The 26,136-nt window shown below is 47.7% G+C and overlaps 1 protein-coding gene across 1 annotated transcript in view; it reads right to left on the bottom strand.

The window, feature by feature from the left end:
• Positions 1-26,136, bottom strand: part of TGFBRAP1 (transforming growth factor beta receptor associated protein 1) — a 37,357-nt gene that overhangs the window by 5,044 nt on the left and 6,177 nt on the right. The window contains 8 exon segments of the mRNA XM_077749259.1: positions 2,372-2,531; positions 3,021-3,164; positions 5,070-5,213; positions 6,975-7,032; positions 8,645-8,986; positions 12,021-12,103; positions 20,131-20,285; positions 22,068-22,262. Of these exon segments, the coding sequence (XP_077605385.1) occupies positions 2,372-2,531; positions 3,021-3,164; positions 5,070-5,213; positions 6,975-7,032; positions 8,645-8,986; positions 12,021-12,103; positions 20,131-20,285; positions 22,068-22,262 (1,281 nt within the window).

Raw genomic sequence — 26,136 nt, 5'->3', positions numbered from 1 at the left:
GAGCCTAACCGCGGAATACGTAACGCTTAGTGGCTGAATCAAACAAATGACCTGTCATCTCAGCAGGCCTGGCGAAACAGGGGCATCATGGCTCCAGACTTCCACGTAATCCCACACAGTTCCCATGTTCCCAGTACGGGGTCTTTGACGACAACAGAAAGGCACTACGTGGACTTAGATTCCGACAAGAACCCTCTCTGCCAAAAGCGTGTGGTGAACCCCTTTGTTCCAGCTGAAAATACGGTTCGCTGAGAAGAGTATGGGTTCCTCTCATTAACAATCCATATCAACATTACTCTAAAGCTTTTGTTTCTCCCGCAATTTAAGGTCCCAGGCTCTGAGCAAAATGATACCACCGCAGAAAGTTCTGCCCGAGGCCCTGCCCGCAGTGGCCCCTTGTTTGCCACTCCCTCTGTAACCTAGGAAGATAACGGGAGACCTCTGCCTGCTGTAGGACATTCAGAGGACAGCTCCCATTTAAAGGGCCAACATTAATGCTGGAATTCTAGGCAGTGGGACTCGGAGCGTGGCCCTACCCTGGCCTGAGGCACATGGCAGACGCCCGCAACAAACGGCTGGCTCTACAACACTAGCAGCTGCAGCACTAGACACACAGCTGCAATGCGCATCCCTGTCGTCCTCACAAGGAACGCTCACCAAATAGCCGCTAAGTGGCTATAGCACACGTAAAGCACAGGAGGGGCACGGAGATGGTTGAGAAAAGACCATGGCTGTGACCTACACTCTCTACATCAATCATCCTGTTTATATTTGACCCTCGGCCACCTGAGTGGGCAGGCTGCGCAGGAAATGTTACAGCGTGCCCAGGCTGACCACGCCGAAGTCACCTACCAAGGGGAAAGAGGTAGTCTCTCAGTTTCCAGTGTTCTTCCCTAGTGCTCTGGCGGACACCCCCTTTCCTGTAAGCTCCCTAGTCTTACCTTTGTGACTGATCAAAGAGCACCTTCTCCGTGCTCCCTCCCCTCCACCCCACGTAGGGCTCCTATCTGCCGCTATCTGCATTCTCATTAAACTGAGGACAAGAACCAAGTTACATCCACCTTTATATCCTCGGTGTAGCGTCTGATACTCTCTCTACACATGCTCACAAACGTTAGCTGACTGAGAACCTCATCAACTAACCCATGACTAGTGTGAGATTTGTATGAAGAAATGTGTAAAGCAGGAAGGAGGATGGGAGTCAGGAGTGACAGTAATACTGTTTTAGCAACCATATAGCACGGGCACCGCCCAATAAGCACGGACAGCGGCCGTGAAGGACCAGGGTGGCTGACGTGCATCACGGCTGAAGGTCAGCCCCGGTACTGTCGCAGCCGGCATTCTGTAAACGGTCCTCTCCATGGTTTACGTGATGCCACAGTTTTTTTGTGTGTGTGCTTTTTCTTGGTAGTTTTGCCACTTAAAACGGGCCCCAAGCACAGTGCTGAAGTGAGGCCTACTGTTTCCGAGGACAGGAAGGCCATGATGTGTATTACAGAGAGCTTCCTTCAGGCCTGAGCTAGAGTTCTGTTGGCTTTGAGTTCAACGTAAATGAATCAACAATACGTATCAAATAAGCACTCATAAAACAAGGCTGTGTATGGACAAAAATGTGAGCACACGTTTGCAGGAACCTGACCCTGCATTTCCTTGGGAGCAACTGTTCAGGACTCAGTAATTCAATGTCTGTGGAGACTTTATAGCCCACAAGTTATAGACATAACTACAGTGAATAATGAGAATCGACTGTAGTTAATGGTCAAAAAAATACTGTAGACTTAAGGAGAAATACATTATTAATCCCAGTGAGGACCAATCTGAAAATTCTGCATGCCAAATAAACACATCAAAAATCTAATTAATTCTACCAGGTGCAAGCACTGTGCTGCTTTGTGGCACTTTGCACAACACAGAAACCGTAGACTCTGCACCCCAAGGTGACTCTGCTCCTGTTCAAGATGCCTGTGGCTCAGGGCTCACAGCTGGGAACCTGGAGCAGTCCCAGTGGGCTGCTGGGGGCAGGGGGTGCCTGTGGGCAGAGCCTTGCCCAAATGCTGGTGCCATCCAAAGGAACTAAGCTTCAAGGGCACCGACGTGGAATAAGTCAGTCTAGATGAAGGTATGCTCTGCAGATACCAGACTTCCAACTCCCGGTGGGTAGCTTTGTGTCAAGGGCTAAAGGGCCAACATCCCTTTCTACAGGGTGGAGGCTTGAGACGCTTCGCCCCGCCCTCCAAGAAGGCTGCCTTTGCGCCAACAGAGGCCCAAGGAATCACCCCATCAAAGCGAGGAGTAGGGCCTTCACCTGCACCTCCCCCTCCCCTGCGGGCAGAGTGACGGGTAGGGGAGAGGCTGGCGGGCTGCTGCTCACCTAGCAGAAAGTGGACTCGGTACAAGTCTGACTTCTGGAGCAGGCGCCGCAACTTGGCCTGCGTCTCCGTGGCTTCCGCGCCCGGGCTGCCGGCGCCGGGCCTCTGCTGCAGCACCTCGTCCAGGTAGAGGAGCGCCAGGCGCGTGTGGTACTCTTCCTTCTGCGGAAAAGGACAGCGCTGCCAGGCAGGAGGCCAGGGCGGGGCACTGAACAGAATGCACGCGCGTTGGACCAGAAATGTCTCAAAAACCACAATAGGGGAAGGTAGACTTAAAGTCTCGTCTGAGAAGGGCCACGGGATTTAGGCATTTCCCAAAAAGGTATAGCTTCTCTCCTTTCCTTTGAGGATAATAACACAGAAGGAAAAGAGAAGAAAAACAGAAGCTGAATGGACACAAAATGGAGAGTAAAGAAAAGGCGACGTGCTCTCCTGCACTCTTACATTAGCCTCCCGTCCTCTAGACCATCCAGGAGCACACTAAGTATCCAGGGAGCATTTAGACTATTACGTTAGATCACGAAACATCTACGTTTAAAACACTACATTAGAACCATCTGCCAAGAAGCTCTCTGGTCAAATTCTATCTCTTAAGTTACTACTCTGACATGGCAGCCCTGCACGTGTTAGTCTAAGTTCAAAAGTGCTCACCTGCAGTCTCCTGTCCATGACCAGATGTTCCAGATACTTAACAAGGGCTTTAGGGTACTTCTTAAGGCAAGTGATAATATTATCTGGATTAAAACTGTTCTGCTGTTCATCCAAAGGTCTCCTGGTGAAAACTTGGACTCCAACCTGAAAGAAGAACAGTAATTTAACTATCTCTTTTTCCAGACTCCAGATTATCTTTATTCTGATCACTGTACATTTATGTCTGGGGAAAATCATTGTCAAAAGCACGGAGATACAGCAAAACAGGACGGGGTGGGGCACTGGCAAAGATCAAAGAGCCCGGCACAAAGATGGGAAACCTCCTCATATGTCTCGTCGGAATTTCTTCTATAAAGGTCAGAAATCAGGGGCGCCCAGGTCACTCAGTCTGTTAAGCATCCACTTCAGCTAAGGTCATGATCTCACAGTTCATGAATTCACGTCCCATGTCGGGCTCTGTGCTGACAGCTCAGAGCCTGGAGCCTGCTTCAGATCCTGTGTCTCCCTCTCTCTGCTCTACCCTATTTGTGCTCTGTCTCTCTCTCTCAAAAAAAATAAATAAGAATTAAAAAAAATTTTTTAAAGGTCATAAGTGAAAGAAAGAAACATTAACCCAAGATGCAACAACTGTGTAATATTAAGACAATCTGCAGACAGGGATGGTCACTTGCTGACTAGTACGTGAAGGAACAAATACAGTACTGAACCTTCAGTAAACTCAGTTCTCCACACACAGGTATCCACTATGTGGATCATCTATGCAGATCGAAGGCCCATCCCTGAGCAAGTTTCCAGACCGCCTTCCTGTGCCTGTTGAATGGAGTGCCCTGTGGCCAATTCCATCCTCTGTGGAAATGCTAACCGGTCAGGTAGGAAAGTAAAGGCGTGCTGTGCTTCCCCTGGGCACAGACATGTGCACATTCGAACACACACATGTGCACACACACGCACACATGAGAAATATAGCACAGCTCTCCTGAGTGTGAAGTCTGAGTTCTATAAGCCTGGATTTCTGTCTGTGCTATACCAACTATTTGATCTTGGGGAAATTTCTAGAGCTGAGCTTTGCTTTCCTCGTCTATAATTCCCCTTTGTGATGTTGCTGTGGCATTTGAAAGAGATGAGACAAGTCAAGTGGCTGGTGCATCACTGGGCACACAGGATTCTGGGAATGATGTACTGGTACCAGCTATTAGCACTGGGAGGAGCCCAAAGCTTTCAGCAGTTTTGGCTCTGTGGTGCAGGTGTGCATGAGTGTGTCAGGGTATGTTGTACGTGCATATGCACAGAGGCCAAGTAAACATGGAGTCAAAAGTACGTGAAGCACATGGGCTCAGACCTCCCAGTTCAGATAGTGCCATAGAGAATACACCCCAGCTCAGAGTTTAAAAAGGCACATGTGACATGCAGAAAACTCTACATTTAAGACGAAGTTCCTGCGTCAGGAAGCTGAGTTTCTCTCTCCAAGGGGAACCAAGGAAATGTGTGTTTTTTAACGCGGACGGCTGAGATGCCATCTCTCTTCCTGTCCTCCTTGGGCTTCACAGAGGAGGCCTGAGCTTACGTGCTGCCCCGCGCTCCCTTTCTCAGCCACCAGGACCGCCAGTCCTGCAGAGGGCTCCCTCCTACCTCCAGAGCCACAACGGTCGTGCAGGGGGGTGCGGTGCAGATACAGAATGAGGGTCTGCCTGCTGTGGCCCAGGCAGGGTACCACGTCCTGCAAAGCGACAATCTGATCCTGCGCCAGGCCACAGAAATCAGAAGTGCCACCCTCAGTCAGGCATGGGGGTTCACACGCATACGTTTTTCAGAAGATGCTAAGAATGGGATCTGGCTACGCTTTCTGTTTTTCTATGGAAGGGGCCTGCCCAACACAGATATGCAGAATGGTACATCTGAGAGGTGCTGACATGTAGAACGTCCCAAGAGCTGGCATTCTCACGATGAGCTGTTAGGAGGGGAGGAACACCATGGAGGGTGAGGCTATAGTATGGCTGGCTTCTCACCTAAAATCACCCACTGCCCCGAACGCATGTATGAAGCACAAACCTCCTCACTTTTCTGCAGGACCCAATCAGCGTACTTCCACACGAGTTCCTGGTCTAAGCTGTAGGTAAGGAAATCAACGACATATTCGTACAGGTCTGAGCGAGTGGAGTCGTGAATGTCCCCATTCACAATGTTCACCCACAACTGGAAAGGAGTAAAGAATAAAAAGAAACAGAAGGTTACATACCTTTTAGAATTACCTAAGGAAGGGCATATGTTTACTTATCTGGCCTTTCAATACTTAAAAGGAGTAGGACAGATTTCAAATTTTGAATGCCTCAATCAATTCTACATTTTTCAGAGGAATAAAGCAATATAGAAGACGTGGTCCAAGAAATCAAGAAAATAAAGCATCACATTCTTTTTCTTTCCTTTCTAATGCTATCACAGTAATACAAAGAGAAAATACAGTAAATGGAAAGAGGTAGATGTATTCAAAGTGTTTCCTCAGGAGATAAAACGATCACTGACAGCATCTTGACACAGAAGAACTTACCTGCTTGTATCAGCCGTTTCCACCCTCCCCACCACAGGAATCCTGGACTTTGAAGTCCTTTATGGACTGGATGAGTCAGATTCTGTGCTTTCAAAAATTCTGGCGATTCTGTCCCCTAGTGTTCTGTCCTGTGCACAGGGGCTTACAACAGCTGCTAATAAGAAAAGTCCCTCGCTATTTCATCCAGAAACTTCCCTGCTGTGTAAACCAAAGTGTACTTTCGGAAATCCAGAATGAGGCTGCATCAAAAGGGGGTGGAAGAGAAGGAGGCTCCTCGGCCTGTCCCGCCTCCCATTACCTCACCCACCTTCCCAGTGTGCTGTCGTTCAGGACCACAGCACCCGCAAGAAGCCCAAGAAACAGCGCTGGTGGCGTATACTGTGCACTTGTGATATTAGCATATGAGCTTTTCTTATGGTCCCAATTTCAACACCAAATTCCTCAAACCAAACAACCTAATCATACATACACGGAAATGTGTCATTTTTTTTAAGAGTTCTGCCATATATAAAGATTTATTTCCTATCCCTTGGATTTTGCAAACCCTGCTCTCTATAGCTCTGCCCTTATTATTACACTTACATCAAGCTAGAATTCTTACCAGTCATGTGTTTTGCAGTATAAAAATGTTATCCTTGACACCCAAATCTACCTTTAGCCAGTGGGTGTTTTGATGGAAACCCATCAACATTTCTTTTTAACCTCATCTGCCACCGTGTTCCATGATGGTGACGGCATGCGTGGCCTCACCAAAGTCATAGGGCTGACTGTCACCTGGGGCCTGCTGCAAATGCTCTCTGCCACTCTCAACACACAACAGAAGACGAGTGATACCAGATACCAAGAGACAGAAGGAGGAGGTGTGAGATGAGGTGAGGCGGGACACGACAGGAGACTAGAGACTGATGCCTCTTTATCGCAAGCGCAGCCTCCCTGCCAGGGCCGCCGGGAATAGTGGTTCAAATCTCTGTTCTGCCACGGAGCAATGCCGTGACCCTGGCCTCGATCAGCTTTAGTCTTCTCGCACATAACATGGGGAGAATTATTTACTCTGCCCACTGGCAACAGTCACTGTCATTAACAGCGGAGGTTATACATAAACTGTTATTTGCAGGCTTAGTTTTCTAATAAGGCAATGATGTCCCATGCCTGGTGGCTCAGTAAGAAATCTTATTTTCCTTTCTTCCTTGATAATGTCCTTGAGAGAGACGTAAAGACAAAGAAAAGAAAACCTTCGGCTGACGTTTCTCAAGGAACTCACTTTCTAAAATGGTTGTTATTCTTATTCTGTGAAAAAGGGTGTAGATCAGACAAAGGTGGCCTCCACTAACTTGTGGATTCTTCCCCCATGTAATGCTGGGGAAAATGACAGCAGTTTTTAAGGAAGGCTGAAATGCTTCAGGACTAACCTGCACTGCAGCGGCATCTTGGTGATTATAATGATATAGCAGTCCAAGTGCAAAGTACCTGAAAGAAGACAACACGGTAAGTGCACCCTTTCTCTGCCAGCTGCTGTGGGTGGCGCCCCCCAGCAACAGCTCCCCCCATCTCCAGTCCCTCGTATTCAACTCAGAGTTCAACAACAATTGCCAATGACAAAAAGACCCTCATTTCTGTTTATTTCCTTCTGGTACTCAAATGCATGCCCCCTCAACTTCCAAAAGGGATCATATTCAAGTCTAGCATAAGCTGAAAAAATAAAACAGTAATTAAACCACGGAGAAGGACCTTTGGAATGGCTTTACAATTTTCTCAAATATTAGTATGATTCTGTATCTCTTCAGCATAATCAGTGGTGTTTAACATTTCAAGGTGATGGTAACATTGCAAGGTGTTAGAAGAATATTCTGGAAGTGTGCCATCTCTGAGCTATTACTGAACGAAGGGGCAAGGCGTCTGAATGTGAACAACAGCAATACGGGCCATCGGCACCTAGCCACTGGAGAGGACAGCTCCCGTGTTGGGGGAGTCCTGGAGAGGGGCCCTGAGCTTCAGTTCAGGTTTCACAACCTGTCACTTGCTCTAGGCAAGTGGACTGTCTGTCCCCCATTTCCTCACTGGTGAGTGGAAAGGGCTAGTGACAGCACTGACACTGCCCGTGCGGTGAGCTGTTCCAGCCTCCCGGGTTCCACTGCGGTGTCCTGCTCACGGTCACCCCCTCCCCGGCCGGTGATGGGAACAAGCGGGCACAGGGGGATGGTGGAGTTCATCCCTCCGAGAGCAAACTCTGAAGATAACGAACTACTCGCTGGCGCCCTCCTCTTTCAGGCAGTTGCCCTGACCGTGTGGACCTTAGCATTCCAAGTCAGCACTGTGAGGCATCGGCAAACAAAGTTGCGCCCTCCCGTGGCGTCTTTGGGACACTGAGGGAAAGTGCCGGGAGGAGTGAACACCCACTCAGCGACCGATCACCAGCCCTGCGTTGTCTCGGGCATCTGAACGGGATCCGGCCCTATAACCCCTGCGGTTTCTGTGGGATTTTATCAGTACTCCTGCTGTCTCACATACATAACAGAAACCACAGATCAAGAATCTCACCACATGAAGGAGTCTGGGGTCCCTCCCGTACCTGCCCACGCCAGTCACTACAGTTCACTGTTCTTGTGCTACGGCAAGGGGCGGCTGCCTACCGACGCATGCTCATAATAAAGGCAGAGTTTTAAGCCATAAACTTACATCAACAAGATCAAGTCCCCCTTTTTATCTATTTCTGTGGGGTGTCCAACTATCTGTGCAATCTGGTCACCAGGGACTCAAGCCTGCTGCCATGTTTAGTACCACACGTGGCGTCTTGCGTGGGTGAGTCCTGCATGGAACGCCATGGACAGGAAGGCCAAGAACCACTTCCTTTACTACCTGGCCCTCGACTGGCTGTGGTCACTGCCACTGAAGAACTGGTAGGAGACCTGATGCTTTCCAAGAACCCTTCTAGTTGGTCTCAGGCTATGCCCAGGGGCTCTCTCCCGAGGGGCACTAAGCTGTCACCACAACGTCATAGCGGTCACCTGAGGGGTGACGCGCCTTCACAAGAGCCTCCCACGGCGGCGGAAGGGCCAGCGTGTGGGGAAGGAACACTCACTTCTTGTGCTTCTCAAGCCAGGCGGCACTGTCTGTCAGAAGACAGGAGTTCTCGGTGACCAAGAGGTCCAGCAGACTGTCGTGGTCTGCCTCCGCGTACAGCTTAAGCAAGGCCGTGTCGATGTCCTCTTTGTAGCCATTTGCTACCTCTGTGCTGCGGACCTCATTCAGGTAGCTCATGAGGAAGCGCTTGCACTTGGCCATCTTCTCCTGGTCCCCCTGGGTCAGCTGGTTCAGGTCTGCATACTCGTGGAGAGGAGGGTGGGACCGTGTGAATGAGGAGGAGGTGGGCAACAGGAAGGGGTAGAGAGAGATCAGCTCCCGGACGTCAAGCTGGCCGCTTCTGCAATTACAGTGTCAAACTAAATGAAGCAAAAAGAGAGAGAGAGTACACATAGGCACACAAAACAACACGGGGGGTGGCGTGCACGTCCGCACACATTAACGGGCTGCTGGAGGCATGGGGAGCACATCAGAGCGAGCGTCCCAAAGCGCAAGCCCAGCAGAGCACTGCTGAACCACGTGCCACCACGCGGTTCTAACAGCAGAGAAGGGACCACAGCGAGAGGCACACCCCCGCCAGGGCTGCTGTGCAATATCAAGGCACCTGAGGCAGCACCAACACCTACTTAGCACCAGACCCCCTGGAAACCAAGCCACAAAAGGACTGCGAAGGGGACACATCACTGTCCAATCAGGTGAAATACAGTCCAGCGCTTCTCCCAGCACCAAACTATAACCAGGTTTGCCGAAGGGTCCACAGAGAAGGGACTTGGCAATCTTACAACAGGAGCTGCCAGAGCACTTGTGAAGCTGTATCTGTGGTGACTCTCGATGGCCTTTCATAGCATAAGCTTAGGCTGCAGCTCAGACGGCCAGCGTGATGTCCTAACCTCCGAAGGCCGGGGAGCCCAGCTGGTAACGTCCTGCCTCGACATCACCACTGACCCCGTCCCCACCGCGCCTGCTCGTCTTGTCCACAACGAGCCAGAGGTGGCACTACCGAGCTGCAGGCCTCAACCTTGGCCCAGAGGCAGCCCCACAGACACAGACGCAGGGCCCCCAGACAGGAATGGGGACCTCAGGTAGGGCCCAGGGTCTACACTTCCTGCGATGTTTACTACATCTGCCTTCCTTTAAGCTCTGTCTCCTCCTCCCCATCTTCTGGCCTCTGGCCCTCATGGCTTCCACTCCTGCCCTCTCCCCACTTCCCTGTGGTTCTGGGCCTCCCCAGGGTGAACTTCAGACCTCTGAGCTCAGCATTCAGGGCCCTTCCTAGCTGCTCCCAGTGACCTTACAGCTTTGCCTTCCACCGTTCGGCTCATGTTCCAAGGTTTCAACTACCCCTCATTGCCTCTCCAGTTTACAAACTTCGTGCCTCTCAGCCTTTGCTGGGTGTTCCCTCTGCCTCAAGCAATGGTCCTCTGTGGAAGCAGTTTGGCTCCCTGGAAAACAGTCAGCAATGTCTGGAGATACTTTCGGTCCCCACTGGAGGTGCTACTGGCACGCAGCTGGTGGAGGCCAGGGTTTGCACAACGCACAAGAGCATCCATGACAAATTACCCAGCTCAAAAGGGCATGACTGCATGATTCTTGATTTGGGAAGCTTCTCATTTGAGATCCAGCCAAATCCCGATCCAAGCCCGGGCTCTGCACTGTCGCCCAGCTCACTGCACCCACACCATGGAGCGGCACCTATGCTGCCCAATGAGCACTCAGCCCAATTCCAGACTCGTATGGGCACACCATAAAAGCAGGTTGCAGTCTTACCCTGCCGCTCTGGCTCTGGCGCTGGGGCCAAGTTTGCTTCACGGGCAAGTGCTGGCCTGACTGGACCCCAGAACAGGCTGAGTAACATCTAGAGGAATAGACACAGAACGTACGGGCCCACATTGAGCATCATAAAGGGGCTCTCTCTTGGGTGCCAACCATGATTAGCTGGCAGTTGTGGCTTCTAGCACTGAACCGAGAAGAAATCTGAGGACACGTCCCACATCAATGAGAAAAAAAAAATTCACATTATTAGCAACATCTATCAAGGACACAGGAAGGGAAAGTGGAATCATGCTTGTTTGGAAGGGTCTTCAACAAGTGTCAATTCCCTGGGCCACACTTTTGTCTTTGTTTTTTTTTTAAGTTTATTCATTTTTGAGAGGGGGAAGACAAGCAGGGTAGGGGCAGAGAGAGAGACACACAAAATGTGAAGCAGGCTCGAGGCTCTGAGCTCTCAGCACAGAGCCCGATGCGGGACTCAAACTCATGAACCATGAGATCATGACGTGAGCTGAAGTCAGATGCTTAACCGACTGAGCCAACCAGGCGCCCCTTGGTCACACTTTTGACAAAAACTGAGCAGCAGTCAGTGAAAACCAGGAAGAGGCTGAAGCATGAAAGACAGGAACCTTCTATTAATGACCGACAGGCCCTACACAAGTCTGTTACAAATTCTGTGAACTCTTCTACGAATATATTGTGACGATTTGCCCACTGTTCCAAATTAACCCATGAGAAAAAGAGGTGCCCGTGAAACCGAATGAGGAGGTTTCCAACACTGCAGGGATAAGCAGGCAGTACGGAAAAATCTAGGTCCTAAGGGACAAAGAATCTACGTAAGCTCCAGAGTTACGGATCCTGCCAGGAACCGATGATAACAGCAGACAGAATTTATGTAAGCATAAGCTCTACGGGGCATCACGATTCGCTAAGTGGTTCCGCCTCTACTCAGAAGTCTGCTCCTACAGCCACGCGTGTGCCAGGGCAGGAGGTCAGAGCTGTGGCGGGTCTGGTGCCCAGTGGCACAGTGGTGCTCTGCTCCAGTTGTTGCTTGGACGTGAAGGATCTCTTCCACCGCTTAACATATGTTTTATCTTTGAGATGGTTCTAGACCACACAGAATGTGTTCTAGTTAGACATTCTGAAAACGTATGTCCCAAGTCGTTCTTACGAACATTCTCCTTGTGAAGTCTTTGGAAGGAGCAGTTTTCATGAGTCCTCCCAGAAGTACCTGCTCTTTTCCTAAGCTCCCTAATTTCCTGTAAAATCTCTAAAGGAAAGGAAAAGTGGGCAACAGTATTTTTCTAGGAATCCTTCATGTTATTAAATTCACCCTTCAGGATTCCCTTCTCTTCCCTTCATGGGACTGTTAGGGGAGCCCCCTTGTTAGCCTCCGCCCTTGTAAGGACACGGAGCAGGTAAATTGAGGCTAAGGGGTGGGGGCGAGGATCGAGCGTCGGTGGTGGCTGCTACTGTCAACGAGCCTCACCACTTCCCCATGAGGCACAAGCTAACCGCGGCGACCTCTCCCACACAGTCTGTAGATGAAAGTTTTGACCACAGAGGGACACGCGGGAGGGCCTGCTACCAACACCTCAAATTACCTGAAGAGCTCTTTAGCTTCCAGAAACTGAAGTTGTGCGAACTGTATAAACCCCGCCTGCTGCAGAATCCTTCTGTACATTACCTGCAAGGAAAGACAGATATAATCTCTCAGACATACCCTGAAACCAACACGGTGGGGAGAAACTACCTTTCTAATCATAACCCAAGCTAAATGCTCATTGCTACACAGATGCTGCAAGTTACAAGGTAAAGAGAAAATATGGAATGCATGGAATTATTTTCAATACAGACAAAAATATTTATGTGTGTGTGACAGAGAGAGAGGAGGAGAGAATGAAACATCCCTTTGTTCCTTAAGTAAAGTCGTTCTCTATTTGACCATTCTTCCACACCTTCCCCATGGATCTTTCCTGTAAATCCCATTTCCTTCCCAAATGTGTTATCTTCTGTTCTCCTCCCCCTTAGCTCACAGGGCTGCCGTGATTGCTTCTCCTCTGGCTGCTCAGGTGGGTATCAAGAGCTCCAGGATCTCTGGTAGTATGGGAGCGGCAGTTCCCTTCTGGAATTGACACTTCGCGTCTCAGCATCCCCAGGGCTCAGGGCCAATGCCATTCAATCAATAAATGGATAAATCAACCAGCTTTCCTCCTGAGCTGGGGAGACGCAGCGCATTCCCTCTCTGGGAGCTGCAAGACCCACCCCACCTGACAATTCCAGCCATCAAGGTGCTGGGTGATCTTTTATAACCCAATACTACCCAGGTTTCCTTGACCACTGAATCCCTTGATCTTGTGACATCTGGAAAAAGCAAAGCACACTAGAGGGGGCTGGCCTGTGGTGTCTCCATTCTACCCCTTCCACGTCTCTGTCCAATTTGGTCAGTGCTGGGGTATGAAGCAGCCTCTGTTTCAAGTAGACTCTGGACCTGTCTCTCTGCTCTTTTCTTAACTGGTGCCTCCCACAGCCACGCCGTCACCCCCTCACGAACAAAGGCTCCAGTTGTATTTCCGACCCTGTGAGTTCCCTTCCTCTGCCTTCCCACCACTGTGCTGTCATAGAAGCCATGAATCCCTTGGAGGCTCGGCACACACGTTAGACATCTTTGCAGCCCCAACACCTGCCATTCAGGAAGTGCTTCCGGATCTGAAGGGCTCTCTCCTCTGTAGTTGTGAACCCTGAGGGAGGGACAGTCCACTCATAGATGTTAGGATCTTAGCCCAAAGTTAGTGACATCGTAAGTGGCAGAGCCGGGATTTTAAAAAAGCAGATCCCTTGGATGCTAGAGCCCAATTCTTCCACTCACTGAGTCGCCCAGGTACACGGCAAGCAGCTGGTACTGTGACCCCGGGGAAGCGAGGAACTGCAGACCGTCGGTACTAGAGGCTGTCACTCCTGTTCCCTCACAGCGGCTTTTAAAGGGGCTTTCGCTACAGCACTGAAGAGTTCTCAAGAGTGTAACACTTCCTTCCTCTCCCCATAGACGTTCCTTCAGAGAAGTCAGAAAAGGCAGGCTGCTTTTTCATCTCCTTACTTCCTGCCTTTATTTTTCTTCCCTGACACCAGCCAGTTGTGGCCTAAAAACTGGCCTATTTGTACCCCTCCCCCCAACAATAAGCAGCAGACAGGAGTAGGTCAAGGTTCTATTGCACAGAAAGGCTAGCTCCATTTCTGGAGGTGGATATAATAAAGACCATCCACTTAGCAGAAAGGATAAAAGGGATCCAGCCACTGTGGCAGAATTCTCGATCACACCCTGGCCTGTTGATGAGAAATCAGCCAAAGGACAATTGACTCCTCATGGCTGCCGACTCAAAGGCCATCTACTCTTTCCCTTCCTAAAGGGAGATGAAAAACACTTTGGTGAACACTCCCAATCTCCAAGAATCTGGGGTTATTGTTTTCTAGTCTGCAAATGCTGCATACAGGTGGGTGCTCTGAAAGCAACTGTCTCCTTTCTGGACCACGTGCTGTGACTGGCAGGTCCCCTGGCGCTCTACGCAGGTGATGCTGAACTACAAACCTGGGGCCGGGCTGGCCAGCAGGGGACAGATGCGGAGGATGAAAGTCTGTGTATCTCTCCAGCAGCACAGCTAACTCAATGGTGGGGTTTTCGGCTGTTTAACTTACTAATTTGTCCCCTGGCGTAAGACAGCTGTCAGAAGTCCCAGGCCAAGAAAGTAAATCAGCAAAACAGATCTCTAAGTAGTGCCACTCAATACCTGCTCTGTGCAGAGGAGGAGGGCCCCCCCCACCCCAGTCAGGTGTAGGAGGTCACATGTACTCTGAAACTCAAGTCATTACCTATGTTTCTACCATGACATTTCTGAATTGAGATTTCTAACTTTCATGCTTTGGGTGACTAAAAATTTTGTGAAACAGAAAATTCCCTTCAATTTAGAAAGAAGCTTGTTTAAGGGCAGAAAAGCCCACAATAGGATCANCCCCCCCCCCCCGCCCCCACCTCAAGTGCTCTCAGCACTTTGGCTTTGCCAGTGGGCTTATCTCCAGGAGAGCAGGACTGACAGACACACCCCCTTCCTACCGAGAATGACCGCAGATCTGTTGGTGCAGTCATCATAACCAGATACAAATCCAGAGGACAGTCTACTCTTGACATGACACTACCCACTAGTCAGGTAATAATGTCCTGTTAAAGACCAAGAGGACTTGGGATATATGGTGTAACATGAGTCCAGTCAACAGTTTAAACAAAAGTCGGTATGAATGTTATACTTTTAACTGTATTCATACCTTTTCCTGTAAAGCATATTTAACTGCTGGGTTTTTGGCTTTTTTAAAACTTATTTTAAAACTCTTACTTAATTATTGCCTAAATGGGAACACCTTTCTCAAAATATATTAGGTGAAACAGTAGCCCACCTAAGCGGCCTTATTCAAAAGGCAATCCATCCTGATTGAGTAAGCTTGGAAACAGAAGTGTACACATACAGGTGTGTGTGTGTATGTGTGTGTGTGTACTATAAATGCTGATATGTAAAATATATACATAAAAGGTACTTATGTGCTATATATATACATACACACACCTACATATATAATACAAATGGAGTGGAAGTGAGGGAAGGGAAGAAAAGAAACCCAACTAGGGGCACCTGGGTGGTTTAGTCAGTTAAGCGTCCGACTTTCGCTTAGGTCATGATCTCGCGGTTCGTGGGTTCGAGCCCCGCGTCGGGCTCTGTGCTGACTGCCAGCTCAGAGCCTGGAGCCTGTTTCAGGCTGTGACTCCCTCTCTCTCTGACCCTCCCCTGCTCACGCCGTCTCTCTCTCTCTCCTAGAAATAAAAAAAAAAAAAAAAAAAAAAAAAAAAGAAATCCAAATAATGCAAATTTGTAAAATAGAACTTTTTCCACCCCACACCCATCACTGTCACAGAGCAAGGGTCTGGCGAAAATGCAAACTGGAAGCCCTGGTCCTGAAGGCAGCCGTGCAATGGATATGCATGCAGAGCAGGAAAAGTGGTCAGTTCCGAAGGTGGGAATGGCAGGGGCCAGCAGGGGCGGGGTCGAGTGGGAGAGGGGGACCAGTGGGGGTAGGGTCCAGCCGGAGGGATGTCCAGTGGGAGCAGGGGGCCAGTGGGGGCGGAGGCCAGCGGGGAAGGAGGGCCTGAGGAACTCATCATGCATTACAAAATCTACCCAAAGCACAGGTCCAAACTCCCCCAAGGGTTCTACTAAGAAATAGTAACACAGGGGTCTTCAGGAAGGAAAATGATGTTCTAAGGGCAAAAGACGACTTGCTCTTTGATTTTTTTTCTTTCTTTAAACACATGCATGTGTTTTTTTTCTTCAGTATAGTTTAGGATTTACAACATATGTGGTACATTCATATGGCTCAACTTGAAAGCAGCTGCAGGGATTTTACGGAGTCTCCTTCCTGCAGTCCCCAACCAGAACTCCCCAGGGGCAATCGATACTGCTGATTTCTCAGCAGCTGCACAGAAACGTGTTAGATATTTATGAGCAAACCCTTGCTCCCAGTGTAGTAGTGCTCCATCTGCACGGTCTCCCACAGATCCTTCTGCCTTGACACACACGGCCCCTGGTTCTCGTTCCTGGCTCCGCGGCACCCCAACAACTCCTCCACCGGCAGCATCTGGCTGGTTGTTTTTTTTAACAAACAAGAGAGCGAAGAGTCGTCTATGCTGGTTATTTTGTGTTTTCTTGATTAGATCCAGGGAATACCGCTCTAGGAGCGGAACTGTATGGTTGTCACTTGGACATATGTTCTCAAAGTGCCCTCCTGCCCAGGCTGCTTCAGTTGCTGCTCTCAGAAGTGATACATCTGAGGGCCCACTTTCCCACACCCTCAGTGCAGCCTCATCAAACCCTCTGATCTTTAACAGTCTGAGTGAAAAATTATTAGTGAACTTCTAATTTGCACATCTCCGTATGAGTGACACAAAACATCTTTTCATGCATTTGTAACACAGGCGAGTCCACTTTCTATGAAATATCCGTTCATATTCATTTTTCTGTTAGGCAATTCATTTTTTTCTTCTTTATATATTGAAGGAGGTCCTGACATTTTAGAGAAATGAGCCTACCCTCTGTGCTGCAAACTGCAAATACTATTTTGCTACTTACGTTTTTCATTGATGTATAGTAGGCTTTGCCATGCAGAATGTGTTTATGAGTGTATGCGTGTAAATGTATTAAATTTCCAAAAATTACTTTAGAATGTTCCAGACCAAAGTATCTGGGAAGATAGCAGCAATGCTGTCCTTTTAACCTTGCAGCCTCCGCATAAAAACAGAATAATTACTTCACAGCAGCTCACAACAGCCAAAAGGTGGAGGCAATCCATGTGTCCAACTGCAGATGATGGATAAGCCAACTGTGCTATGTACATACAATGGAATGTATTATTCAGCCTTGAAGAAGAAGGAAATTCTGACACAGATGAGCCTTGAGGACACTACACTCAGAAAGCCAGGCATGAAAGGACAAATCCTGCAGGACTCTGCTTACATGAGGTACATGGAATACTCACCATCATAGACACAGCATGGAGTTCCCAGGGGAGGGGGAGAGGGAGTTAGTGCTTAATTGTTAGCCCCAAGTAGGGCTCTACACTGAATGTGAAGCCTGCTTGGAATTCTCTCTCCCTCTGTCTCTCTGCCCAGCATGCCCTGCTTGTGCATGCGCTCTCTCTCTTTAAAAGAAAAAAAAAGTATGGATGAGGTGCCCACCAGACAAAATAAGAGAAGGGTCTACGTGTCAGCAGTATCACTAGACACGGGGAATATGGGGTGAATTCGAGACCATTCTGAGGTGTATTTCCAGGTCTGAATATACGAGTTTGCAGCACCCGGGAAATGGCAGGGAGCACGTTAGAAAGGAAGACACTCCAAATGAGAAACCAAGACGACACACAGATGACACCTATATGAGCAAGATGAGCAAGATACGAGCAAGATGACGGCTAATATGATCTAAATATTGACCGCGCATCACGACTTGGTGAAAGGAGAGGTGAGGGAGCAAAGATCACACAAAGAACACTGCACCTTTCCACAAGAAAATGCTGCACACTTCAAGCGTGCACATGTGTGCATTCAAAGAGGGGGCACGCCAGTGTGTGGCCTACCCAGACATCCAACACACCCACAGGGGGCAGCTCATGGGGCCGTGAGCAAGCAGGGGAGGGGTAGACCTCAGAGCCCCTGGAAGTCTGATCCTGACCCTCCTTAGCACCACTACCACACCGGAAGCTGATGTACAGGTTGCAGAGGGAAGTATACTCCGCATAGCACAAGTCCTGAAATAAAGAGCTCTCTTCTTTTTGCCTCTGCTGCCCCCTGCTGAATGCTAGTAGATTGGTCTCACTTTCAAAAATCAGGAACACAGGGAAGGAAACAATCAACAAAACCAAAGGCAGCTGACAGAACGGGAGAAGGTATTTGCAAATGACACATCAAATTAAGTTAGCATCCAAAATCTATAAAGAACTTATTAAGCTAAACACCCAAAAAAACAATCCAGTAAAGAAATGGGCAGAAGACATGAACAGACACTTTTCCAAGGAAGACATCCAGATGGCTAATAGACACATGAAAAGAGGCTCAACTTCATTTATCATCAGGGAAATACAAATCAAAACCACAGTGAGATACTACTTCACACCTGTTGGAATGGTTAAAATTAATCAGGAAACAACAGATATTGGAGAGGATGTATAGAAAGGGGAGCATCCCCTTTTTATTAGCTGTGAAACTATATAACATTTATTTATTTTATTTTGAGAGAAAGTGGAGGAGGGGCAGAGAGAGAGGGAGAGAGGGAATCCCAGGCAGGCTCCGTCCTGTCACCACAGAGCCCAATGCAGGGCTCAAACCTGCAAACTGTGAGATCATGACCTGAGCTGAGATCAAGAGCCAAGTGCTTAACTGGCTGAGCCACCCAGGAGCCTCAAAAGGGGAGCCCTTTTGCAGTGTTGGTTGAAATGCAAACTGGTGGCAGCCACTCAGGAAAATAGTATGGAAGTTCCTCAAAAAATTAAAAATAGAACTACCCTACGACCCAGTAATTGTACCAGTAGGTATGTATCCAAAGGATATAGGAGTGCTGATTCAAAGGGGTATATGTACCCCAATGTTTACAGCAGTGCTTTCAACAATAGTCAAATTATGGAAAGAGCCCAAATGTCCATCAACTGATGAATGGATAAAGAATTTGGTATATGTATACAATGGAATACTACTCAGTAATCAAAAAGAATGAAATCTTGCCATTTGCAACAAAGTGGATGAAACTAGAATGTATTATGCTAAGTGAAATATGTCAGTCAGAGAAACACAAATTTCATATGATTTCACTCATGTGGATTTTAAAAAACAAAACAGATGAACATATGGGAAAGGAAGAAAAGTAAGATGAAAACAGAGAAGGAGGCAAACCATAAGAGACTCTTAAATACAAAAGAACAAACTGAGGGTTGATGGATGGGCTCAGTGGGTGATGGGCATTAAGGAGGGCACTTTCTGGGATGAGTGCTGGGTGTTATATGTAAGTGGTGAATCACTAAATTCTGTATGTTGACTAATTTGGATTTAAATTTTTAAAAATCAGGAATAAAAAGGGAAAGTTTATCAATCTTTCAATATAGAAAAGACGTCCTCTTCACTTTGGGGAGCACAGTAACGTTTAGAGAAGCTGAATCCCTATGTTGTACACCTAAAACTAACATAGCATCATATGTCAACTACACTCAAAAAAAAAAAAAGGTGCTCTCTTTGATACCCCATAACCATAAATTACACATCCAGTCTTCTTTCACTTGACAGCATAAAGCAACTGAGGCCAGAAAGCATTAAGTCACTCCACAACATCACTTAGTCATGTGGAAATCTGACTGATGGGTAACCATCAGTGGATCAGGATTAAGTCATGAGAACTTTTCATGATCAGTTTCCACATTCAATGAAGCATACACACACCCTTCTATGTTCCATTATTTTCAAATATGTAGAGTTATGTGAACTAACCTAACGACGGATCAAGAAAGCAATGTTTAGGGAACCTGATTTCACTGGATGGAAGAAGAACTTATGATTCTTGGATTGGTTTCATTTATCGCACCAACCACATTAAAGTTGGTGCCTCAAGTGCATTAAAAGTTTCCTTCCATGGAAATTAACCAGACAGATTCCTGCAGCGTTAGGTGGTAGATTAGTATGGCTAACAAAGCTTTTCCTATAGCTTAGATAAATCTAAACTTTTAAAATTCAACCCCATCCCAACAAATACAAATTCTAAATTCGGAGACAAATGAAGCTGACGATGTTACTCTTTGGGTTTACGAGAACTATTCCCCTGACCCCTCTCTGAAGGCCCACTGAAGAAGAAAGTTGATTAGAAATATAATGTGGTCTATACATCAGGCGCAGGAATTAAGTCAGAGGCTCACAGTCAGACTTGGCCTCTGTTAGCAGTGAGACCTTGGCCCGGCTGTCCAACTGCAACTTGCCTCCATATCCATATGATGTGAATGGGCTGAAGAAGTAAAATATAACAGACATGAAAGCAATTGTGTGGCTCACAGGGAGGGCTGATGTATGTGACTGAAATCGGAGTGTTTTCTAACCGGTGGCTTGCAGGCATGCTTCCTTGTGACCAGCTCATTACAAACCTGAAATTTTTCTTTTGGAATGTTCCTCCGGGCTCCTTTTGCTAAAACCAAAGCCTCTTCCACTCTACGGCTTGCTAGAAGGTCCTGTATTTGCTTTTCCAGGGGTAATGGAACCAAGATGTAAACTCCTTTACTGGTGGCAACAATCACTCTTCCTGGGGAAAAAAAACATTCAACAGTGTTGGAAAGAGAAAGAACACACACTGCTTCCCCCAAATGGGACTGTTACATGATCGGATGACTGATTTCATCAGTTCTCCCAACACAGAATCCCTTCAGAAATCATCAATTACAATCCTTCTCTTTTCTTCTTCCCATACTGCCAACTGTCAGAAAAAGGCTGGACCCTAATACCACATTTCCAAAGTACAAGATAGGCTTTCTTGCCATATATTCAAAAGTGTGGATAAATTTAAAAGCAATTGAGTAGTGGGGCGCCTGGGTGGCTCAGTTGGTTAAGCATCCGACTTCGGCTCAGGTCATGATCTCACAGTTCATGGGTTCGAGCCCCACGTCGGGCTCTGTGCTGAGAGCTCTGAGCCTGGAGCCTGTTTCAGATTCTGCATCTGCCTCTCCCCTGCTCACACTCTGTCTCTCTCAGCCTCACTCTCAAAAATAAATAAAGATCTTAAAAAATGAAAAAAAAAATCAGTTCCTTGCCTGCATTACTGTCACACCTTCCTTTTAGTCTTTCCGCTCTGCTCCCTTGTCCAGGCTATTTGGCTTCTGTATCACAGTGAAGTAACTTTTCTCATACTCAGAGGAGTTTCTGTCCCTTCTCTGCACCGGTGTCCCCTTTCCCGGGAAGCCTCCCCTTGTTTGCACCCAGGCTGGGTTATGTTGTTGGCCTCTATGTGCCCGTTACCCCGTGCCCACCCCTACCACTCGATGTACTGTCACTGTGATATTGTCATGAAACACACACTCCTGATGCCTAGGTCAGGGCCCCCGACTGGAATGTGCCATGCTTAATGTGGGAGCTGAGAGTCTTAGTAAGTTTATATCCCTAGCATCCAGAACAGGAAGGGCAATGCTTGGTGAGCTAAAATCCTTAAGTGGTACATGTAACATAAAAATCTAGATCAGTTCCTGGTTTGAAGAAAATATCAGAAAGGGCATTCTTAGGACACCTAGGGAAATCTGAACATGGCCGGGATTTTAGAGCTCACTTTCTCGTGATTACGTGAGGAAACGCCCTGATTCTTAGGAGATGCGCGCCCAACTATTTCGGATTAAATGGCACAATGTCTTGTACTGATTTTTAAACGGCTCAGCAAAGAGTTCACAAGTGTTGATTCTTCGCCAATGGTACATGGTGCTTCTGTGTTTTTCTTTCAACTTTTTGGTATATTTGAAAACGTTCATAATAAAATTAAGGAAAAGTGAAATAAATCCCTTGCCCAGCTCGCTGCTGCCCACAAGGGGAGGTCCCTCCTGACTGCTGGGTCTGCCTCAGCCTCATGTCATGCCAGCCTTCTTCACACACGATGTACTCCAAGAACACTGAATTGCCTGCATGTCCTGAAGCCCAGGGGTCCCTCTCATGCAGGTGCACAGGCACATTTCTCTCTACCTGAAGGTTCTTTCACACCAAGTCTGCTTGGCTGACTCCTATTAATCTTTCAAGGTTTGGTTCAAATACCAACTCCTTCAGGAAGCCCTCCCTGATATTTCCAGGAAACACTTCCCCCTCTGCTCTCCCAACTGGCCTTGCTTTGTGTTTATCAAGCTCTTAAACAGCCACAGCTTGTGTTCAAATATCTGTCTCCCCTTTAACCTGGGGCCCTGGGGCACAGAGACCACATCACCATCACCCGTGCGTCTTCTAAACTTACCGCGAGGCCCAGCTCCGATGGACCCTTAATAACATTTACTGTAGAAGTGTCACAAAAGGGTTGATAGCTAAATTTCGTTATGATTTCTGTGTAAAGTAGTACCTTCAGAATCCTGTAGAATGTGGCCCTCCTTAAAGGGCAGTGTCTGCTTCTGCTGCTGATCCAACATGCTGTGCACCGTGATGAACTCGTCATCCAGCGCTATGACGTACGGAAAGCAGATGGCCGCGCCGATCACATTCTCTGACCAGTGCACGGGCGCTCGCTGAGATATGCCAGCGACTGTGGCAAACATGCCTGCAAAAACAGGAAGAGTCGGTCAGGCCTCCAAATAAGTACGGTGTGTTTTCCTTTGTGTAGATGTGTCTGGATGGAGAGCACATACCACCCCCTCCTTCTCTGTATTTTGAGATAGGGAAGATAATGTAACATGCTGCAGGTGTGAAAAGCCCTCCACAGCTTTATTTCTGTGAAGAAAACTACTTCCCCCTGAATATCTTATATTTACTCCTAGTGTAAAATGAACTTAGGGGTGCCTGGGTGGCTCAGTCGGTTGAGAGTCTGACTCTTGATTTCGGCTCAGGTCATGATCCCAGGGTTGAGCCCCGTGTAGAACTCTCAGCTGAGTGTGGAGCCTGCTTAAGAGTCTCTCTCTCTGCCCCTCTGCCCCACTTAAGCTCTCTTTCTCTCTAAAATAAAAATTTTTGAAATGAACTTAAAACAAAGGTTATATATGCCCACACAAAGGTGTATATAGCACCTGTGGGGGAAAAGTCACTTCCAAACAATGTAAGCAGCTTCGCAAGCTCTCTCTCACATCTGGTCCTCCAACCGGCTTGCATCTCTAAGTTACAGCTCTTCCTTGTCATGAATACTGAACACAGTCACTCAAATCTTTATTGAGCTCCTACTATGTGCCAGGCACTCCCCAAGGTGTCCTGTAAGGAGCTGCCCCTGCTCAGAGCTGATATCGGCTCTTGGACACACATATCCTATAATGTGGGGAGAGAACCAGTTTTGCGCTTCGAGATGGACCACTGCTAAGTGTTTGCCAGTAATTTCCAGATCAAATGACTGCCTATCTGTCTTGTACATAAAGCACCAAACTAGCCATTTCTAAATGAGCTTCACATATATAGTCCACGGATATTGGGTTTACCAAAATGAAAACATTCACAAAGGAAAGTCAATCCATTTTAACTTAGTTTTCAAATGAGTTGACACAAAACACCTTTAAAAGAGCATGCTGTTGCTTGCAAGCCATCAGCTGCTACTGCAAAAGATAAATGGTTTCCACTATATGAGATGGAGAGAGGGGAAGGGAGACACAGGCAGAGACATGGAGACAACTTTAAGATTAAGGACAAGGGAAAGGATCTCAACTATACCCCCATGTGGGCAAAATTCCTAAACCCATGAAATCATCAACTGGCCTAAATTTTCTGTAGTTACAAAGACTGAAACATATTGCAGTTGGCCAAGTGCAGACGTAGCTCTGTTCCTCTAAATTACGGGGTTCCTGAAAACAGGGGTCACACAGGACCCCACAGGGTGCACGCACCCTGCTCTCAACGGTCACATGCTGGGCCCTCCCTGAAGAACAACACTGTGATCAAAACACTGCTGAACCTGCTTCACATGTTACTTCCAGGCTCTGAGCAAGTGGTAGCCAGAACCAAAACTCTGTCAAGAGGATAGAACACTGGGGCACCTGGGTGGCTCAGTCGGTTGAGCATCCGACTTCGGCGCAGGTCATGATCTTGCAGTTTGCAAGTTCAAGCCCCACACTGGGCTCGCTGCTGTCAGTGGAGGGCCTGCTTTAGATCCTCTGTCCCCACTCTTTGCCCCTGCCCCATTTGCATACTCTGTATCTCAAAAAATATTTTTTTTAATTTTAAAAAAAGGATAAAACACTGTGTGTGTGTGTGTGTCCCACAAAGGAGTCACAATTGCCCAACGTAAACCATTCTGACTTTATGTATTTCCCTTTCCCTTCAAAGTCTCCAAAGATCATTTTGAAAAAGAATAACAACACAGAAAGGCTATAAATTAGTAATTCACAAAAGACAAAAAATGCAAATGGGTGATAAATTCATGAAGAGATTTTCATCTTCATCAATAGCCAGGGACACAAATTTAACTGGAAAAAAAGTCAAAAAACTTTTTACCCATCAGATTGGCCAAAGGACCAGTGACCAGTATTGGTATGGCATAAGGAAACATATTGTGGAGAATAATTTGGCATTATCTACCAAAACTGAAATCACACTTAGACTTTGATTCTACTTTTAACTTTAGCACCAATCGCTAAGTACCAGGATGGTCACTGCGATGTTTTTAGGAAGAGCACAAAATTGAGTATATAATACATTAAAAGAATACGTGGCTCTGGATAAGCGCATCAGGAACAGAAAAGAAAGCTCATCCATTCAATGTGGACATACAAAAAGAATGAACACAAAGTAGTGATTCCAATTCAGTGAACACAGAGCACAGAGTTAGCTACCAAGAGACAGACCAGTGTTTCAAGGGAATTTCGTAAACTGAAAACTACCACACAAGAGATAAAGACCAGGGCACAGAAAGGAGTAAAAAGCTTGCCGAGTGCTGACAGAGGTCAAGTGTGAACAGAGTCGAGTGATCAAACAGCAGCCTGCACCAGGAAGGTGAGATGGGCAGGCAGCAGCAATGGGGGAGGGACAGGGTGAACCCTGTCAGAAAGTCAAGTGTTGGGGGAGGGTCAGAGTGGGGAGCGCTGAGTAGTAAAGCACTTAAGTAACAAAACATGTATACACGTCACAGGTGCCTGGGAAGGTCAACCTGGCAGGAGTGTGGAGGGGAGCTGTGTGCAAGGAGCCAGACCCAGGGGAGGACAGGCAGCTGCCTGCCACTAGGAAGGAGACCTCAGTCATCCCAGTGCTGGGGCAAAATGCAGGGGGAGGTGACTTCCAGAGCTGAATCAGGGAACCTGGCATCTGACTCAGTGGGAGCAAGACAGAAGGTGAGTCAAGGGCCACCATGCAGCTGTTGGTCTCAGGATTAACAGGACCACGTGGAGTCTAGAATGAAACAGATTAGGATGCCGGTAGGAGGCAATGTCTACTTCTCGGAACTCAAGGTCACAAACTTCTGGGAGAGGGGAGCCTGGAGTTCCAGCACTTTCTGAGGCAGTAGCAGCATGCTTCCTGAAGGGGAACAGATTGCTCCACAGAGCACACCAAAAGCTACAGATTCGGGGTGACAGGAGAGAAAACAGGAAATGTCCCTGCAGAGTGTGACCCAGGGCTGTCTGCTCCTGGCGCTGGAGAGGCCCTTTTGTTCTTAGCTCTTTACAAAGCAGGTAAGAAGTCAGGAGTTTAGTGGAAACACCGAAAACTCTGCAGAGACAACTGAGGGCTGGAAAGCGGACCCAAACAGTAACAGGAGTCTGCTTCTGTACCAATCGTCAGATGGTGCTCGGGACCCAAGGCACGGGGTTTGGCATTTCCAGCATTTTACCATAACAGAGAGGACATAATTACAGTCTGAATTGGCCCCCCAGCTGCATGGCCAAAGTATTCAGACAGCATTTTAAAATGCTGGAGAGAAACCAGAGAGGCAAAGGGGAAGCATGAAGAATGTGGAATGAGAACTGAGCTTTGGAGGAGGAAATTCAGTTAGCGCCGTCGGGACTTTTCTGTGTGTTGAGAGCCGACCAGCTGAAAAGAACATGAGGGCACACCACTCACCCAGGCACTTGGCAAACGTAACTAACCCCTTGGAGGGACAAGTGTACAGCAAGCCCAAGGACATTGCAAGATTTTCCGTCAAATAACCGTGTTCTGAACAGCACACTTTCATGGGAACATGGACAGCAAGACGTGGTCTGGTCTCATCCTGGAATTAAATCCAGGTGATTGCATTTACCCACTTACGGCTGGGTATCACCCGACCCAGGAAGTATGCAGCGCAGAGGCCCTGATATCAATGTTCTCGAAATGAAAAGGGCAGAAACCAGACGTCAAGAGCAAAGGCTTCTATACACCCAAAAAGCAGAAGACATCACTAGAATAAAAGAGTAGAGCAAGAACTGAGGGGACCAGGTCAAGCAGCGTAAGGTTGCCACAAAACCACTTACGAACAGAAGGCACTGTTCTTAACAGGCACTAATTAATTATACACTTGCTAAGCA

Source organism: Crocuta crocuta, unplaced genomic scaffold (assembly GCF_008692635.1).
Source record: "Crocuta crocuta isolate KB4526 unplaced genomic scaffold, BGI_CrCroc_1.0 scaffold118, whole genome shotgun sequence".
Classification (NCBI taxonomy): Eukaryota; Metazoa; Chordata; class Mammalia; order Carnivora; family Hyaenidae; genus Crocuta; species Crocuta crocuta.
The sequence above is the reverse complement of the archived record's forward strand: the minus strand, read 5'-3'. Positions and strand labels throughout refer to the sequence as shown.